Here is a 21,802-nt window from a genome sequence, read left to right as displayed (position 1 = left end):
CCGTGACTTCAACCCCCTAACGGGGGTGAGCACAACCCCTTGATTTTGAATAGGGATGAGGGGTGTTGAGATACCTCATTTTGAAGATCTTATCGTGTACTATCTGCCCGTAAAATTTCACTTCAAAATATCCATCGATAATGAAATAACAGCGAAAATAGTGAAAGAGGCAATATGGAATTTATCTCGAGAATATTATTCGTATCCGACGCATTTCAAAGGTATTGAGTGGTTAATTTTTTGTCCAAAAAAGTAGACGGACCTTGTTTTTGTACCTTAGTCTATCGTGAATTGTTAAGAACGGTACAAGTGTGTACAAGCGATTGTAAATTTGTAGTGGAATTAAAATGGTGTATTCCGTAGAAAAAAGGGTGGAAATGATAAAATTATTTTTCCGAAATAACGACTCTGCGCGCACAACAGCGGCTTTATTTAACGAACGACATCCTGGAAAAAATGTATCCGCTGCTTACGTTGTGCAACTGGTTGCCAAATTTGACGCTACTGGGTCAGTTGGAAACAAAAAGAGGGTGCATGAAAGAGACGAAGCGAGGGACGTGGCTGTCTTAGGTCATATAGCAATGGATCCGACCGTTAGTACTAGGAAATTGTCCGAGGTATCTGGTGTTTCACGCACAACAATCATGAGAATCCTGAAACAACATAAATTCCATCCGTATAAGATACGATTGGTTCAGGAACTGAATGAGGATGATCCCGATCGCCGACTCCAGTTCTGTGAAGTGATCAGTGAAATAATTAACTGCAATCAAAACTACATGTTCGATATCTGTTTTTCGGACGAGTGTTCATTTTACCTTAACGGCATTGTAAACCGGCATAACTGTCGGTATTGGTCAGATGAAAATCCACGATTATTTCGTGAGGTGTATACACAGCGCCCCCAAAAATTAAATGTTTGGGCGGGTATTTATGGAAATCACATAATCGGCCCTTTTTTTCTACCCGGTAATCTCACAGGCCAACTTTATCTCGATCTATTGGAGAACGCTATTTATCCAGCCCTCGTGCAAGTATTGGAGAATGCAGAAGACCATCAAACGATCATTTTCCAACAAGATGGCGCACCACCTCACTTTGTTCAACCGGTGCGTCAGTTTTTAGATGACAATTTTCCTCACGCCTGGATTGGAAGAAGGGGACATATTGAGTGGCCACCCAGATCACCGGATCTGGCTCCACTGGACTTTTTTCTATGGGGTCACCTGAAATCCAAGATTTACGCTACCCAGCCTGAGTCACTGGATGATTTGCGAACTCGGATCATTAATGAATGCCGTCAAATTACACCAGACATCTTGAGTAATGTACGTGAACGTTTTCAGCAAAACTTATATTACTGCATGGAAGTGGATGGTGCCCATTTCGAACATTTAATAAAGTAATCACAAAAGTACGTACTCTTCCACTCTTTTACCTGTCATGTCGTTATCGATGGATATTTTGGAGCGAAATTTTACGGTCAGATAGTACACGATAAGATCTTCAAAATGAGGTATCTCAACACCCCTCATCCCTATTCAAAATCAAGGGGTTGTGCTCACCCCCGTTAGGGGGTTGAAGTCACGGGGATGAAAACAGTGGAACAGTTGTTCCCCCTCGAATCAGAAATTGACGGGTTCGAGCGATTTTCCACATTTTCATGTTAACGCCGGAAACTCGAGGTGTTAAGTTTTCGTTGGACCACACTGTATGTATGTATTTTTCACAAGCTTTATCCACAAGATTTATTCTTAATGACAATAAAGTATATTATTATATGCTGACTGCTCCTGTCTAAGGCAAGTATTTTATATACTCTCAATTTTTACTTCATCTTACCATGTAAAGCAGTTCTAATTTACAATTCTATCAGATAACAATAATAACATTCCTGACTGTGCTTCGAATGGTTCTCCACGCTTCGATAATTGGGAATGACTCGGTTTTATTCAGACCACTTTTTACAATGTACCGTACATTCATGAACTTGTTTCGTGTACGTACGGGGCAGGCAAACAAACTCATTTATCTCCGTTAAAACACCAAAGACAAAATGTTACTGGTATTATTATCTCCCAGAGCTATGTCAAGGTCTATCGGAAATCTAGGTCATGATATCAGTTCTTAGAAATTGGAAACGAAGCACACCGAAAGGACGCTGCGCGCATACATAATGGGGGGTTCTTTTGATGGGGATTGACAATGTTGACGCATCGTTGATCATTTCTTTACTGTTCAAATTGTTGAATCGTTACACTTTTGCCAACGTAACATAAGATTATCAAATATGTCGGATATAATCCAACACCCTTCTTGGTATTAGCCAGAGGAGTAGTTTTTTTCTGATAGGCGTCAGTCCATTCAACCTACTTTGTAGGTATGTCTGAGACTGGCTGTAACGTTTAAAGTTCATTTCTTTAGATTTATTCTCTATCTCATTAACATTGCTAGTAAACTGAAATTTATTTCTATTAACTACCTGATACCGATTATTCTTTTCACGGTTTGGCTAAACATTCTGTTGAAATCAATCATTTAAGAAATATTTTTCCAAATTTTATTGCGTGATAAAAAAATACAATTCATAGAAATGTATGATTTATAATAGCTGATACGTTAACTTTAATACCTAACTTGAAATTGTCGACTTCCAAACCTACGATCACGAGGTTAAATTGATTGAAAAATTCCTTAAGAGCTTTGATACGTTTGTTTTTATAGCGATACTTTAATCGTCCAGTTTTTTTAGTGCCTGACGGTCGAGTTTTGTTAATCTAAAATTCGTGGAACATTGCCCAAGTAGGGTCAAATACGTAGTTTTACGACGACAATAAAACTTCTTTTATAACTGTGAAGAAAGAAGAAAATTCCGGAATGATTTACATATTTGTTCATATCAGATTGGTGGAATAAAAATTCATTCAAGGTGGGTTTTTAGATGAAGAGAATTGTGCAATAAACGCAAAGAACTGTTTATTTTACATAATAAGGGATTATGAAGAGCATCATGGCCTCAACTTGACAAATATCCATAGCCGCATATGCAAAATAAGCCATAATTGCAAATAAACTGTAATCTTCATTGCAAAATAGATAACATCGTTTCCTAATAGTTTGTCCTTGTTAATTTAAAAAATATTACATGTATCTACAACAAAGACGCATTTGAAATGAAATATTCATTCTAAGTGCATTGATTTGTCCCGGCATTCTAACACAATAGAAGTTGTCAAATGTTTGTCGGAAACCATCTTTAGCTAATACCTCGACGAATATTGGATTATCAAATCCTACTGCTTGAGAAAGCTAGAAGAGCTATATATTGCCTGCCTCCTGTGATTCAATGCCTAACATTCGCATAAGATGTGCAGAGCTGTTTCTATCCCTTCGTTGCATAATCAGCAGCTGAGGTCTCCGTTGTACAGCCCCATTTTATTCAGGTGCCCTCTAACAATAATAGCTCTATTGTCCAACAGTTACCTATTTGCAGGACAATATAAAATTGTATTCACAATACTTGATGATATTAATGAATATTAAGGCAGGAAAATGTCCTGTTGGGATCTTTTGTGATGTCAGCAGGGCATTCGACTGCGTAAATCATTCTATTCTGCTCTCAAAGCTGTATACTTATGGAATTAGAGGATTACCATTGGACTGGATGTCAGATTTTCTTACTTACAGGAAACACTATGTCACTGTTGGTACTGAAAGTTCTGAGATCCGAGGTATTGATCTGGGTGTACCACAAGGTTCAATTTTGGGACCAGTACTATTTATATTCTACATAAATCACTTGGATCACCTATCAGTACCAGCATCATTTACTTTATATGCTGATGACACGTCAGTTCTTATCTCTGATAAATCAGATGTACTATTGACGGAAAAATGCCAAGAAGGAGAATTGCATGGTTGGTACTCTGCTAATCATTTATTCCCCAATATTGAGAAAACAAATTCTATGAGGTTCCACCTTCGTACTAGGGAAGTTCTGCATATGAATCAACTCAATAGTATACTGGGTGTCTAGGTTTTGGCCAATCCGTTACAATTACTAAGTTACATCAGTATGAAATGTTGATTTTGTTTGCTGCTGCTGCCATGGGTGAATTAGATTGTTGCTTTTTACAACTGGAGCATAATTCATACACCAATAGAAGAATCTCGAATAGTCTTTGAAGCGTTCTCTATCCCCGCCATTTGTTTGCCGGCTCCGGATAATATGTTTGTTTTTGATACAAGTACCTAAGGAAAACATAGTTCTTGCAATGCTGCATCGAATTTATTCGACTCTCATTAATGTTGACCTCATTACATTTCGTTATATAGTTACAGTTTCTTTCTGAAAATTAATTAATTCAAAGGAACTGAAAATATTTATAACGCGATGATAATTATGGTAATCTGTACCGTATGTCCGGAATTTCACATCGTATCGCGATTGTTACCACAGCAACTGTTATACTGTACTATCTCCAACTATCTGCCATAATTATATACGAAGCTGGGTAATTTATTATCCTCGTTATTATTCAAAGTAACACGAAATTAATATATCTGCCAATGATACTATTGTTCGCTTTTATTACACGGGGTTTCTTCGCCTGGCTTATCTTGTGGGGGGAAATAAAGTCGCGAGGTCCCATTGAGGTGGAAGAATTTATGGGGCGACGACTTTGACAGGTGTAAGTCCATTAAATGTATATTTATCTTTGCACGGTAGATGAATAATAAATACTCCGGGTGTATAAAAATCTTGATTTATGTTAGAAACGAGTATGTTGACAAGTTATCTACCGTCTCGACGAAAGTTTGAAAGCATGCCGTGAAAATTCCCGCTGGAAAACAACTACTTCTCCGGCTAATACCGCGCAGGTATTAGCCGGACATGCAAGATACCTCACAGAGGTTAGTCTCATAAACATTTATCGTTAATCCAGCAGGACCATGCTGAAATTATTTGAGTAAATCATCTACAGACCGGTTTCGAGGTATTACCTCTCGTCAGTGCAGGACAGATTCGACCCAAACAGCATTAGGCACCCATTTCCATAATGATACGAAAGATAATGTGTAATCATTAATAGCGGTAATACCGACAAATAAGCGGATAAAAGTGTTTTGTCGGATATTTGGATTCTTTTGTGGTATTAGACAACCAGGTAAAAATGTAGGTACCTCCGCAATCAGAAATATGTTTACGTGTATTTAACGTGTTAGGAATTACACGTTAAAAGGTAAGACCTCGTTAGTCCTTAGCTCGCACAAGTTTCTCAACTTCTGAGAGTTGTTGTTCGTATGGGAGCGATAGCTGATTAACGGAAAAACATAATTTTTTAAAACACATCTTGTTAATTATAATTGTTGTCGATAAACAAAATGAAAATCGATTATAATTGAGCAACACACAGAGTGATACGAATCAACTATAAGGTGAACGATATAAAATTGATGTTTGAGGAATTTTTTAGTATTGAATTTATGTTTTGTTACTTTTTTTATCAGTTTATTCATAGTGGAGGGGAGATTTTCAATTTGTGGTAATCACTTACATGACACAGAGAATCCCTTTTTCGTTAATGATTTTGCCTATCAATTCAGAATCTACAAAGACGGAGAATTCAATTATATATAGCCATTCATTAAATTTTCAGATTTCTTAAATATATTAATTTCTAAGCATTCCAAAAGAGTTTCAAAGCTTTCTCTTCCAAATGTAATACGCCATAGTTCTTGTTGAGCCCGTGCTTATCTGTGAAAAGATGGTCATAGTCGAAAATTTACTTATGTTCTTCTATTCCTTGGAAAAAAGATCTTTCCGCTTGGCCAATATACGGTTTTGGACAAGAACCACGAGTCAACTTATATACTCCTGGTCTGTGTGACACTGAATTTATTTCTTTCTTTTTAATACATTTTCTTTACTTTAGACTTGGACGTAGGTTATAGAACAAAACAAATGATAATTTAAGTGATCAGGAGTACAAAAGTTGACTCATGGTTCTCGCCGAGAAATTGATACAAGAATGGGCCTCACAATGGGCCTATTTCATGATTTTTTGTTTACAGTTCATTTGGTAGTAATTTCAAATTGAAAAACAGCTCAATTTGTTTCAGCTCTCTAAATAGCGTTGTTTTTCCGTAATTAATGATTGAAAATCAGATTTTCTAGGCCCGTGACGTCATGGGCCTAGTCTCGCTTCTTGTTCGATTGGCCAATAGGAACAAGACCAATATAATCAACTTTGCCAAATCGTATAATTCACGGAGCCTATAAACAGTTTCTGTTTAATTTGTGATTCAAAGTAAAATTACAGTCACTTTCGACAACTAAATCTAAGAAGCAAGTGCAAGAAATGCAGTGAAGGGAGAATTAATCACACATAGGATGCACAAAACGTAATAAAAACGTTATTTTTGAAATACTCCCGGCAGTAGACATTTTCATGTTGAACTCGTAGAAATTTTAATAATGGAATTGTATATGAACTCGTTGACGTTTAAATTAATGAAAAAATTCTCCACATGGAATAAAATGTACACGAAAACCATGGTTCTAAATAGAATTTAACGAGCTGTATTTTCAAATGGTTCTCAAAGGCTCATGAACCTTAATAAAATAAATCAATTATGCATTCATGCCCGCCACCAAAAATAAGAAATTCAACGTTATATATTAGCAATATTACTACCCAGTCAGCTACCTCTCTTTAATGTTTGAGATAATGTACTCTTTCTAATGTTTCGACACATAACTTCGTATTTTTGTTAATATTATTGGCACTTGGCAACACCGCTGTAGACACGTTCAATTTCATTGGTCAACAGACACGCGGCCAATTTAAACTCTTGCTTCTCGAATTGTTCTTTTTTCTGCAAATATAAAGAGATCTTGGGAGCGATTAGGCTCCCATTTCCATTTCTCAGCTACAATAGTAATTGTAAGGTCTCGGTAACAAAAGGCTCAGGATAAAACTTTCTGGTGACAAAAACATCTCGCCAAATTGAATCTCGCACAAAAAATTATCTAGTTTCGGCGTTTTATGGACTATCCTCATTGATAGCCATACATACTCCTGTAAATTCTTCATATTAGGCGCTGAGATGTTTCAATCTTGAGATGTCTTCTGATGTTTTTTACTGAGATGTTTCTGACCGAGATATTATTTCTGAGATAGAAAGAGGGGTAGCCTACCATTATGTAATCGTTATCGTGCTTTGAGTAACTTTCTGTAATTTGTATAACCTTTCAAATGATACATTTCTATAATAAATAACACCTGTTTTTTTTTTCGTTCCAGACCAAACCACAGCCAACCATCGCATACGTCTGTTGACATATACAAGCCCTCCAGGTCCCCCATATCGACGGCCCGCTACCCGTACCCTTCGTCGCCTCACCAGCAGCAACCTACCGCGACAGCGGCCAGCATCAACCCCGCCGCTGCCGTATCCCAGAGATACCCCCAGCAGCCGCCTCCGGTGGTGGTGTCGACCGCTCCGCCACTGCCCCCTCTCCATACCGGCGTGTTCCGGGACTACAGGCACAATAGAATATCACTGCTGCATCCGGAATATGGTCCAGGCAGGCCCCGAGACCATCAGCCGACCATACAGGCGGGGGTGGTGTGCGTCGACGGCGGAGGACTCCAGAGCAGCGGGGGCAGCAACCGCTGAAGAAGATCCGATTGCAGGACAAGGAGGGCGTGCAACCGCTCAGGATTGACATACGGGTAGGTTTGTGTCAGATTCAAATATATACAGCGTGACTCACGGTCGATGGTAGGTTAGACGTTTCTGGAAAACGCAAAGCATGATTTTTCTGAACATTTCACCTCTCACATTTCCTTACCTGTTCTATCGATCTAAAATATTTTCAGCGTTGCGGTGTTGCCACTTCTATCAAAAAGTCCTAGCAATTATATTTTTTCAAATGGAACACCCCGTATATTAATACATTTTTGGAATCGCTCTAGTATTTCAATACTTTTTGTCAATAATGTCCTATACCTATCTCTATCTGTTTTCGAGATAAAAAATAAATTGTGCTAAATATGGTCCAAAACATAGCCTCAATTGAAATTAAGTACATCAGTACTCTCAATTCATGAAAAGTTGATATTTTGATGATAGTTTGGACAAACTCGAAATATTCAAATAACACCAAGAAATCGACTCCATATCATACAGGGCGTTCTAAAATTACTATTATTTCCAATGTGCATAAAAGTAGTCGAAAGTTCATTTTTTCAAATGAAACTCCCTGTATATTACTCGATAAATTGAAAGATGGTGAAAAATGCTTCAAGATGATATACATGTCCCTATACCTATATCTTCAAGTTTTCTCAAAAGAGCCGTTTATGTGGAAAAATAGTTATTCACGTTTTACCTACAAGTGTTGAAAGTGGCATTTTATTTTGTGAGTGGGGATTATTGCAAAACGAGCGTCAGCAAGTGGAGCAAACTCACTAGCAAAATAAAATCACTTTTAACAAATGTATCATACAAATTTTTTGTATAACGTTACTGCTGATAATAAAAAAAATTATAGAGTTCATGGGATTTGAACACACGATCTTTGGATTACAAGGCATATGTTACAACTACATACGCCAACTCACGTTATTTCAAGAAGGATTATTGGTTAGTCATGAAGGACTATCTACAGTTGTACTGAATACTACTTCGTCATCGTCAGTAACTTCACAGGGATCTAATATTACCAATAGCACGAACTGCATGTGTGAACTTTTCTAAATGAGTTTTTGGTGGGTGTTCTGATTGAAGTGTTTCTATCAAAGAGATTTTCAATAACAGTTGTACAAAAATAATTTTTAAAGAATTTGATTTCTAGGTAGCCGTGGAAATATCAAACTTATGACAGTGTGGTGACTTTTATAAGTAATTGATGAATGGTTATTGACGGTGTTTCAAAAAATCGCCAAAAATGAAGGCAAATATTGATTATTCAAACGAAGTTCTTATGAAATTATTTATTATACACGGACAGTGTGATCAAATCATTGCCAGAACTTGTAGAAAATTCAACCAAATGTATCCTGAATTAACACCAATGAACGAGAGGAAGTTTGTAAGATTACAAAATAATTTCCTTAATTATGGCTCCATGTTAAAAGCGCCTTCAACATTACCAAAACCCGTTACCTCAAATGAAGACAATACTGTTAACGTTTTTGCATATTTTTATGCATATTCAGAAGCTTCCATTCGCAGTGCAGAAAAAGATTTAGGTGTATCACATGCTTCAGTACAACGAATTTTGAAAAATCACGGAATGCATCCATATAAATTTACCAAAGTTCAAGCTCTAAAAGCAGAAGACTTGGAACGTAGAATGCATTTTTGTGAATCCCTTTTGATTCATACACAGGAAGATCGGGAATTTTTGTCAAAAATAATTTGGAGCGACGAATCAAAATTTACGAGGGATGGTATTTTCAATAGAAGGAATAAACATTTTTGGGCTGATCATAATCCTCGTGTTACAAAAGAAATGGGTTTTCAAGAAAAGTTTGACCTGAATGTTTTCTGTATTCTGAAGAACAATAAAATTAGCTTTTTTATTTATGAAGACACACACAGTTGTTTCCTGGAAACTTTGAGCCATAGTTAAGAAAATTATTTTGTAACCTTACAAACTTCCTCTTGTTCATTGGTGTTAATTCAGGATACATTTGGTTGAATTTTTTACACGTTCTGACGATGATTTGATCACTTTATTCATATCTATAATAAATAATTTCATAAGAACTTCGTTTGAATATTCGATATTTGCATTCATTTTGGAAGATGATTCGAAACACCGTCGATAACTCCTTGTAAATTACTCATAGAAGTAACCGAACTGCTATAAGCTTGATAATTCCACTGCTACCTAAATCCAAATTCTAAAAAAAATAATGTTTCTAGAGAAGCGATTTTATTGAGAAAACTTGACGATTTAGGTATAGGGACATGATTATCATCTTGAAGCATTTTTCAACATTTTTCAATTTACTGAGTAATATACAGGGGGTTTCATTTGAAAAAATGAACTTTTGACTACTTTTATGCACAATGGAAATAATAGTAATTTTAGCACGCCATGTATGATATGGAGTCGATTTCTTGGTGTTATTTGAATATTTCGAGTTTGTCCAAACTATCATCAAAATATCAACTTTTCATGAATTGAGAGTACTGATGTACTTAATTTCAATTAAGGCTATGTTTTGGACCATATTTAGCACAATTTATTTTTTATCTCGAAAACAGATAGAGATAGGTATAGGACATTATTAACAAAAAAGTATTAAAATACTAGAGCGTTTCCAAAAATGTATTAATATATGGGGTGTTCCATTCAAAAAAATATCATTGCTAGGACTTTTTGATAGAAGTGGCAACGCCGCAATGCTGAAAATATTTTAGACCTACCATCGACCGTGAGTCACGCTGTATATACTAGTCCAACGAAGGGTATCTATCACCAAGCTTTTCTGTTTTTAGAGAAATCGATTTTGGTTTCCAAGAGAAACGATTTTCTACGTATGACCATCCCTGTCACTTTCAATTCCTATAGGTTTGTCCCACACCAATTCAAACTACACCAATACATCTAATTAATCAATTAATTTGGTGAATGATCTTCCAAACCTCCCAGAGATCTTCCGATAGTCTAAGCCTCTTCATATGATGATTCAAACGACAGCAACCCGTTAGTGGGCCTGTTAGATATAGTAGGTCATCTCTGCTGTATGTAATCTGACAATTATTTCTATTGTGACATTATTTGGAGGAGGTTTACATGCTTTGGAGTGAGCTTAGCTTTTCGGATTTCACCAGGAGTCTAAAAGTCTGCCTGCAGTCCAGTTGTGCAGTATTTGTTCGGCAAAGCCTAAAGATATGTCAGTGACTGGTTCTGGTTCGATTAAACCGCTTGTAGTATCTTCCCCTGCAAGACGGTCAACAGTTTCATCAATATCCAAGCCAGTGTGAGTATCAAAGCAGCTTGGCCATTTGATGATATTCCTATCGATTTATGACAAAGATTGGTTTTCCCCATATCTCCACATATGAATCAGTGTCGTAGATATCAGCTTGAAATGCGGGTAGGTTTGAATTTTTGGACTAGGTCTGCGACTGTATATTCCCGCACCAGAACCTAAAGGTGTTTTTGATTCATATGTGAACCAGTAGCTATATGCTTCTGGTGTTTCCTCCTCCCAAAAGATCCAGCTCTCTATACTCGGAATTAGGACTGTATATGGCAGGCTCTAGTAGACTGTTGCAGGAATTGGTCAGAGGTCATACTCAGGATGTCAGTTTCAGTGCCAAGCTTCCCAGACGCCTGTTTTTTTACAATATGGACAATTCTGTACGTTGTCCATTTAGTTTCTCTCTCCATCTAGAAAAATGTAACGAGGAAGTATGTATGGATGGCAAATGGCACCGGAGATAAGCAGACAAGCAAGTCTCTATTGAGTAGATAGCTTCGTTCTATATAAAACAGGCAATGGGAAATGTTCCTACTGACGAAAATCAAGTAGTTTTCATAAAAGAGCTCTGAAACAATGCATTTCAAATTCATCATTTCAACCTTTTTCTTTTAAAAATTATTTAAGTACCTAAAAAAGAGGAATGAAATAATGCATTCAACATTTAAAGGGATTCGTTTCTATTTAACCATTTGGCAACATCGGTTATAGCTAATAAAGGACAATGAATCTGTTACCTGCTGAGAAACAAAGATGACATATTTCACAGGCGTGCTGTTCTGTTTACCTATGTTCCGAGTTCCGAGACATTCTGTGACATATGAGATTTTGTGCACCTAACCTACCTTCCTCTATGTAAATAAATAACAAAACAACTGTTGTTTATGTGGCTTGTGAAGGTGGTATTGAACTATAATTTATATTCTGCCTTAATTGTTGATTTATAAAGATAATTTTCCTTTTTTTAAAGTAGAATATATAGGTACGTATAAATTATTTCAACTTGACATAGACGCTGTTGCCAATATGTGAATTTGAAACAAATCCCTTCAAAAACTGAAACCCAACATTTGAAGCATCAATTTGAATACTTTTCAAAGTGCATTTGAAAAACTCATGAATTAAACTCAACTTTATTTTGCTCAAACTTGCATTTGCTGTAATAACCCAAATTGAGGAACATCCCCCATTACGTGACCTTTGGTCTGACAATCATCAAAAGTATGTTCAATAGATTTGCTTGGGAACCAAGCTCCAAGATTTTCTACAGATCAAGTGGATTTCTGTTCGTTTTGTGTCAAGTTTACAAAAAACGGAACTCTATCCCGAAATAATAATCACTTTTTTTACACACCCGTTATAACTTCGAGCCAGGAAAAGTTTCTAGGCGTCTTTTGTTATCCGATCTCGTTACCATGCAATTTCCTTGCAGTTTCTCGTTACTGTTTATCTTCGAATGAAATTTGAAGTGATGTGTTTAGTGATGAATTCGAAACCCTTCAACGTCTGCTGTTGCCAACTATCCGAGGTAACATAATATTTCTTCCATTATATTTTTCGTTTCCGCATTCTGAAATGTTCAATGAGGTTAACCTAACCTTGCCAAAAGTGTCCACTTTTCTGGCGATGGCGTCATGAATATGGTTCATAGTGCGGGAAAATTTGTATGTTTTTTATGTATTATAAAAAGTTTTGTGTTTTCTTTGTTGGAAACTGTTAGTCATATCAAATTTTTCATATAATTGGCGTCATTTATGTGGTTTTTATTCTGAAAAGAGTTTTGTTTGTGAGAACAATTCTGGATGTTCTACCAAAAAAGTTATCGTATCGAAATCGAGTTTGACATGGCGGTAAAGAAAAGCTTTCTTTTCCAAGTCCCCGATCTCTAGGTCACTCGCAAAAGTATTGCGAAGTGAGACTGAAAGAGTGTTTGACATTTGACAAGTGTCCACCATTATCGTTATTTCATATAATACGTAGCCCGGTCCACACAATCTATCATTATGAAAGTTTATTTGAGTCTTCAACCATTTCTAGGCATTTGCTCGTCTAACTATTTTCTTATACGAATGGTTTGTTGTTCATTATCGTCTAGTCGCTTTACTTCTTTTAAATAAACCAAATATCCTCTTTTTAACAATTTCTGGACTGGGACTATGCCAAATTGATGAAATTTAAAATAATGTATTCGGTTGGCAACCCATTTGAATGAATATCTTGTTGAAATAATTATATCAGGCTATTCAGCTATGGCCGTGTAATATTCAGCCGTACATGGATTACAAGTATTACCATTTTGAGTTGATATTTTACTATTGGAATAAATATTATATATAATTAACTATCTAATTCATACCCATGAATACGGTAATTAAAGTGAATGTGATGAATGCTGCACAAGAGTAACATTAATACACGTCGCTGACATCTTACGGTTGAAAGCTGAACTAAATTGTCGGTGAAACAATAAAATTCCTTGAATATTGGAAGAAATCCCTCTAACATAAGTGTGTGGAGATTTTTCGAATAGTTTCAAAAGCTTCGTCCGTTTTAAAGTGTTTTTGTAGCTGGTGGTTCACGCGATCATCTATGTTCTCAACGAGGCAGTATAGTTTTAGATCTTCGGCGTATAAAAGGAAATACACATCTATTACATCTGCAATATCATTAATGAATATATTGAAGAGCAACGGTCCCAGATTTGAACCTTGTGGAACACCGGAAGAAGCACTGTATTCGGTAGATTTGAAACCATTGAGCTGAACATATTGTTTTTGATCCCGTAGATAGAACTGAAAGAGTGTGATTAAGGATGGAGATAATCCAAAGGCTACTATTTTGTTTAGTAGAATGCCATGGTCAAGCCTGTCGAAGGCCTTAAGTGTATAAATAACATCAGTTTAGGCCCTATTGTCAATAGATTCAGCAATATGTTGGGTTATTGTCAGAAGATTGGTGACCGTTGAACGATTTTTCAAAAAACCGTGCTGGTTTATACTGCAACTAACATGCCGATATATAACTCGCTCCAGCAGAATCTCAAAAACCTTTGCAAAGTTGCAAATAATAGAGATGGGCCGATAATTTGAAATATCTTGAGTTCGATAATGTTTAATTGAAGGTCAACTTGAAGATTGCCTCAAATAACAGCGACTACTTGATTGTTGGAGAAATTATTGTTGACCAATCGGTAGCATTCAGTTCTTCGAAATCAATGTTAATTTATGTTACATAAGGGTAGTATATTTGAGTGGAATCTTTTCTTTGCTTTGCTTTCTTTGCTGGAATCTTTTTGACAGTGTTTTTGACAGATCACGCGTGAATCGTGTCTTGTGTCATTGTCAAACTTGTTCAGTTTGGTCTATAACTTAACCATGAAACAACCTACGAATGAACAACGCTTGCAAATTATTGAATTTTATTATCAAAATTCATGCTCGGTGAAGAAAGTGCATTGTGCACTTCTTCCAATTTATGGGCAGTTTCGACGGCCTACTGAGGGAGCTATTCGGAAGCTCGTGACTAAATTTCGAACCAAGTTTACATTATTGGACATTAAACCACCAACACGCATACGTACAGTGAGGCCCGAAGAAAATATTGCGGCTGTATCCGCCAGTGTTCGTGATGACCGTGAAATGTCGATTCGCCGCCGTTCGCAGGAATTGGGCCTCTGTTACTCCAGTACGCGGAAAATTTTGCGAAAGAATTTGGGTGTAAAACCCTACAGCTGGTGCAAGAATTGAAGCCACACGACCTCCCACGTTTGGTGAATGGGCGCTGGGAAAGTTGGAGGAAGATCCACATTTTCATCGAAAAATTGTGTTCAGCGACGAGGCTCATTTCTGGTTGAATCGATACGTTAAAAAGCAAAATTGCTAGCCATAAGTATTGCAAGAGCTACCGATGCATCCCGAAAAAGTCACTGTTTGCTGTGGATTATGGGTCGGTGGCATCGTCGGGCTGCACTTCTTCAAAGACGACAATGTGAATGGCGAGCGCTACCGTGTGATGATTGAAATGGAAGAATTGGACGTGCCAGACATGTGATTTCAACAAGACGGTGCCACATGCCACACGGCACGCGAAACAATTGCCCAATTGAGAGCCGCCTTTGGTGAACAGTTTATCTCACGTTTGGCCGCGTAGATCGTGTGATTTAACGCCTTTGGATTATTTCTTGTTGGTTCATGTTAAGGTTCATGTCTACAGGGATGAACCAGCAACGACTGACGCTCTGGAAGCCAATATTGAATCATTTATACGTGAAATACCGGTCGATATGTTAGAGAGAGTGTGCCAAAATTGAACCATGCGCATGGGCCATCTAAAGCGAAGTCGCGGACAACTTTTGCATGAAATCATCTTCAAACATTAAATTATATAGATCGTTCATCAATTTTTTAAAATTTTTCGTGTCGTTTTGAAAATCAAATCCTATACTGCTCAAAAAATGAAAAAAACACCAAATATAATGATATAGATTTGAAAACGAAAACTGTATTATCTGTCAAATTTTTTACACCTATAATGAATAGTTTATGAGTGATGTTTTATGAGTGATGTTTATCACTCGTCAATAGAATTTTCTCTTTATTTCAATTCTGATATGTTGTTCTAAGGAACAGCCGGGAACGTACATCCCGCAAGTGGAAGCTATTTCACCCACACTGCCCGATCAGCTGAATCAGGACGATCAGGCTTTTCGGACGACGAAGGACGAATTGATCCAGCAGATCGGAAAGGTCGACAGAGAGATTGCCAAGGCTGAGTCGCAGATAACGATATTGAAGAAAAAACAGTCGGAGCTGGAGGAAATCGCCAACAAGCCAGTCATCAAATCGGAGGTCGAGGAAGTGACGGCTCCAAAACATCAGAGTTTGCCACAGGTGAGTGTTCGTGAGAAGTAGACTTTGTGATTCAGTGTCTGGTTGAGAATGAAACTCTTCAAATATCGTGTGCTTGGTTTTCCGTGCTAGGAGTCGCACTTCGAACGGTAAGACCTAGTTAACGAAAAAACAGTATCAACTGTTTGTCAACCAATAAGATCAATCGTGACGAAAAGGAGCTATAGTGGTGTCACCAAGTGATGGTTATATTATTTTTTCCAGAGTACAACATACAGTGTGTCTCACTTCTCATGGAAATATCCCCGTATCTTCCGTAATATTCGAGGTGGAACAATGAAACTCTCAGGACCGATGGCAATGCTCAAAATGCACCTACCACCAGAATGAGGTTGGCCAAAGTGATATACACTGTCCGCCACTCACGATGGAACACCTCATTTTCACGGTAAAACGTATTAAGGGGCAAAATAGTCTCAAAATTCCTTCAGATTCGTGATCAGGACTACCAACTTACTACGATTACACTTTTTTCCTGAAAAAATTTCAGTTTTGAAAAATCCGAATTTGTCTCACTTCTTATGGAAACACCCCCGTATCTTCCGTATTAATTGAGGTGGAATGATAAAACTCTCAGGGCTGATGGAAATTCTCAAAATTCACCTGCCACCTGAATGGGGTTGGCTAAAGTGATATACACTGTTTGCTACTCGCGATGGAACACCCCATTTTTACGGTAAAACATATCAGGGGGCAAAATAGGCTCAAAATTCCTTCAGATTCGTGATCAGAACTACTAACTTACTACGAATACACTTTTTTCCTGACAAAATTTCAGTTCTGAAAAATCCGAATTTGTCTCACTTCTTATGGAAACACCCTCGTATCTTCCGTAATATTCGAGGTGGAACGATGAAACTCTCAGGACTGATGGAAATGCTCAAAATGCACCTACCACCAGAATGGGGTTTGCCAAAGTGATATACACTGTCCGCCACTCGCCATGGAACCCCCCCATTTTTACGGTAAAACATATTAGGGGGCAAAATGGGCTCAAAATTCCTTCAGATTCGTGATCAGGACTACCAACTTACTACGATTACACTTTTTTCCTGAAAAAATTTCAGTCCTGAAAAATCCCCATTTTTACGGTAAAACATATCAGGGAGCAAAATAGGCTCAAAATTCCTTCAGATTCGTGATCAGGACTACCAACTTACTACGGTTACACTTTTTTCCTGAAAAAATTTCAGTCCTGAAAAATCCGAATTTGTCTCACTTCTTATGAAAACACCCCCGTATCTTTCGTAATATTCGAGGTGGAACGATGAAACTCGCAAAACTGATGGAAATGCTCAAAATGCACCTACCACCTGAATGGGTTTGGCCAAAGTGATATACACTGTCCGCCACTCGCGATGGAACACCCCATTTTTACGGTAAAACATATCAGGGGGCAAAATAGGCTCAAACTTCCTTCAGATTCGTGATCAGGACTACCAACTTACTACGATTACACTTTTTTCCTGAAAATTTTTTCAGTCCTGAAAAATCCGAATTTGTCTCACTTCTTATGGAAACACCCCCGTATCTTCCGTAATATTCGAGGTGGAACGATGAAACTCTCAGGGCTGATGGAAATGCTCAAAACGCATCTACCACCTGAATGGGGTTGGCCAAAGTGATATACACTGTCCGCCGCTCGCGATGGAACACCCTATTTTTACGGTAAAACATATTAGGGGGCAAATAGGCTCAAAATTCCTTCAGATTCGTGATCAGGACTACCAAATTACTACGATTACACTTTTTTTTCTGAAAAAATTTCAGTCCTGAAAAATCCAAATTTGTCTCACTTCTTATGGAAACACCCCCGTATTTTTCGTAATATTCGAGGTGTAACGATGAAACTCTCAGGACTGATGGAAATGCTCAAAATGCACCTACAACCTGAATGGGGTTGGCCAAAGTTATATACACTGTCCGCCACTCGCGATGGAACACCCTATTTTTACGGTAAAACATATTAGAGGGCAAATAGGCTCAAAATTCCTTCAGATTCGTGATCAGGACTACCAACTTACTACGGTTACACTTTTTTCCTGAAAAAATTTCAGTCCCGAAAAATCCGAATTTGTTTCACTTCTTATGGAAACACCCCCGTATCTTTCGTAATATTCGAGGTGTAACGATGAAACTCTCAGGACTGATGGAAATGCTCAAAATGCACCTACCACCTGAATGGGGTTGGCCAAAGTGATATACACTGTCCGCCACTCGCGATGGAACACCCCATTTTTACGGTAAAACATATTAGGGGGAAAAATAAGCTCAAAATTCCTTCAGATTCGTGATCAGGACTACCAACTTACTACGATCACGCTTTTTTCCTGAAAAAATTTCAGTCCTGAAAAGTCCGAATTTGTCTCACTTCTTATGGAAACACCCCCGTATCTTACGTAATATTCGTGGTGGAACGATGAAACTCGCAAAACTGATGGAAATTCTCTAAATGCACCTACCACCTGAATGGGGTTGGCCAAAGTGATATACACTGTCCGCCACTCGCGATGGAACACCCCATTTTTACGGTAAAACATATTAGGGGGCAAAATAGGCTCAAAATTCCTTCAGATTCGTGATCAGGACTACCAACTTACTACGATTACACTTTTTTCCTGAAAAAATTTCAGTCCTGAAAAATCCGAATTTGTCTCACTTCTTATGGAAACACCCCCGTATCTTACGTAATATTCGTGGTGGAACGATGAAACTCGCAAAACTGATGGAAATGCTCAAAATGCACCTACTACCTGAATGGGGTTGGCCAAAGTGATATACACTGTCCGCCACTCGCGATGGAACACCCCATTTTTACGGTAAAACTTATTAAGGGGCAAAATAGGCTCAAAATTCCTTCAGATTCGTGATCAGGACTACCAACTTACTACGATTACACTTTTTTCCTGAAAAAATTTCAGTCCCGAAAAATCCGAATTTGTCTCACTTCTTATGGAAACACCCCCGTATCTTTCGTAATATTCGAGGTGGAACGGTGAAACTCGCAAAACTGATGGAAATTCTCTAAATGCACCTACCACCTGAATGGGGTTGGCCAAAGTGATATACACTGTCCGCCACTCGCGATGGAACACCCCATTTTTACGGTAAAACATATTAGGGGGCAAAATAGGCTCAAAATTCCTTCAGATTCGTGATCAGGACTACCAACTTACTACGATTACACTTTTTTCCTGAAAAAATTTCAGTCCTGAAAAATCCGAATTTGTCTCACTTCTTATGGAAACACCCCCGTATCTTACGTAATATTCGTGGTGGAACGATGAAACTCGCAAAACTGATGGAAATTCTCTAAATGCACCTACCACCTGAATGGGGTTGGCCAAAGTGATATACACTGTCCGCCACTCGCGATGGAACACCCTATTTTTACGGTAAAACATATTAGAGGGCAAATAGGCTCAAAATTCCTTCAGATTCGTGATCAGGACTACCAACTTACTACGATTACACTTTTTTCCTGAAAAAATTTCAGTCCCGAAAAATCCGAATTTGTCTCACTTCTTATGGAAACACCCCCGTATCTTACGTAATATTCGTGGTGGAACGATGAAACTCGCAAAACTGATGGAAATTCTCTAAATGCACCTACCACCTGAATGGGGTTGGCCAAAGTGATATACACTGTCCGCCACTCGCGATGGAACACCCCATTTTTACGGTAAAACATATTAGGGGGCAAAATAGGCTCAAAATTCCTTCAGATTCGTGATCAGGACTACCAACTTACTACGGTTACACTTTTTTCCTGAAAAAATTTCAGTCCCGAAAAATCCGAATTTGTTTCACTTCTTATGGAAACACCCCCGTATCTTACGTAATATTCGTGGTGGAACGATGAAACTCGCAAAACTGATGGAAATTCTCTAAATGCACCTACCACCTGAATGGGGTTGGCCAAAGTGATATACACTGTCCGCCACTCGCGATGGAACACCCCATTTTTACGGTAAAACATATTAGGGGGCAAAATAGGCTCAAAATTCCTTCAGATTCGTGATCAGGACTACCAACTTACTACGATTACACTTTTTTCCTGAAAAAATTTCAGTCCTGAAAAATCCGAATTTGTCTCACTTCTTATGGAAACACCCCCGTATCTTACGTAATATTCGTGGTGGAACGATGAAACTCGCAAAACTGATGGAAATTCTCTAAATGCACCTACCACCTGAATGGGGTTGGCCAAAGTGATATACACTGTCCGCCACTCGCGATGGAACACCCTATTTTTACGGTAAAACATATTAGAGGGCAAATAGGCTCAAAATTCCTTCAGATTCGTGATCAGGACTACCAACTTACTACGATTACACTTTTTTTCTGAAAAAATTTCAGTCCTGAAAAATCCGAATTTGTCTCACTTCTTATGGAAACACCCCCGTATCTTTCGTAATATTCGAGGTGGAACGATGAAACTCGCAAAACTGATGGAAATGCTCAAAATGCACCTACCACCTGAATGGGTTTGGCCAAAGTGATATACACTGTCCGCCACTCGCGATGGAACACCCCATTTTTACGATAAAACATATTAGGGGGCAAAATAGGCTCAAAATTCCTTCAGATTCGTGATCCTGAAAAAATTTCAGTCCTGAAAAATCCGAATTTGTTTCATTTCTCATGGAAACACCCCCGTATCTTCCGTAACAATTGAAGTAGATTTTTTTTGTTTTGACATCAAAACATGAACGAAATTGTTTAAGAGAAACTCGACTTTTGTTTTCACATAAATAATTTATTTTTCATTTTGTTGTCAGGAAAGTTATTCCTTCTCAATAAGAGAGAAAATGGTAATTTTGTAAGAGGAACGGAAACATGTAATCAGTGAGGTTTTAGGATGGTTAATGTTAGTTCATATTCTCGTTTTCCCATTATTTAAAAAAAAAACAAGGATATTTTGTGGCGAAAAATGTTATGTAGTTCAAAATTATATCGAAGTACTACTTTCAAAATCACATTTTCAATTAAAAAACAAAACAATCAATAATTTCAAATGATTTAACAGTTAACAATTTTATATTTTCGTGCCTTCTATGAAATTTCCCCCCAATCGAACACATTTTTCTATGCGCCTTCTATTATTTCCTCCAACTCTTCTCAGTTCTCTAGGTGTGACTTCTCTACACGCTTGTATAATTCTTGCACGGAGATCTTCCTTATTTGTTGGCCTATCCTTATAAACTTTATTTTTAAAGTTTCCCCATAAATAAAAATCCAGTGGAGTTAAATCTGGGGATCGTGGTGGCTATACAATGAGAGGGCTACTGGGTCCTATCCATTTCATAGGTAGATTCCTATTCAACCAAACCCTTGTTATGCCACTATTATGAACTGGTGAACCATCTAACTGAAAAATCATGCTGTGTCTCACATCCAAAGGTAGTTTTACCAACACATCGGAGAATGCATTTTCGACAAAATCAACGAATAGTTTTTGCTCATCAATCGAGAGCTCTCACTTCTGGTTGGGATATAATTTGGATGTTCAGCAACCAGAATTAGTTTTACGAATAATCTTCTTCAGTTATAATAGATGCCGCCATCGATAATTTTTCATACACTGCTTCGATAATCTGAGAATGTGGTGCTGTGACATTTTCCTCAGATAGGCTCAAAATGGATGAAGAATGAAGGGGTTCAGGTATTGGAGCGAACTATTTTGCGCTAAAAATGGGGTGTTCCATCGCGAGTGGCGGACAGTGTATATCACTTTGGCCAACCCCATTCAGGTGGTAGGTGGCCTTTCAATGGAGCATTTTTCATCTATCCATCGCCACCGCTGTCAAGGGAACACCTACTCCTCCAAATTGGCGGGGTAGAAGATGATCAAAATAAATAAACATGTCTTCTGTTGTTTGTGTACAT

General features: G+C 37.8%; 1 protein-coding gene across 1 annotated transcript in view; it reads left to right on the top strand.

Annotated features, from left to right (window-relative positions):
- The window catches only part of Smr (nuclear receptor corepressor smrter), a 147,937-nt gene that overhangs the window by 88,763 nt on the left and 37,372 nt on the right, over nucleotides 1-21,802 (top strand). The window contains 3 exon segments of the mRNA XM_074181526.1: nucleotides 7,308-7,656; nucleotides 7,659-7,739; nucleotides 15,629-15,895. Coding sequence (XP_074037627.1) covers nucleotides 7,308-7,656; nucleotides 7,659-7,739; nucleotides 15,629-15,895 — 697 coding nt within the window.

This window comes from Leptinotarsa decemlineata, unplaced genomic scaffold (assembly GCF_025532065.1).
Source record: "Leptinotarsa decemlineata unplaced genomic scaffold, Ldec_3_MD MMD2_P_RNA_scaffold_1, whole genome shotgun sequence".
Classification (NCBI taxonomy): domain Eukaryota; kingdom Metazoa; phylum Arthropoda; class Insecta; order Coleoptera; family Chrysomelidae; genus Leptinotarsa; species Leptinotarsa decemlineata.
Note: the sequence above shows the minus strand (reverse complement) of the source record. Positions and strands in the feature narration are given on the sequence as shown.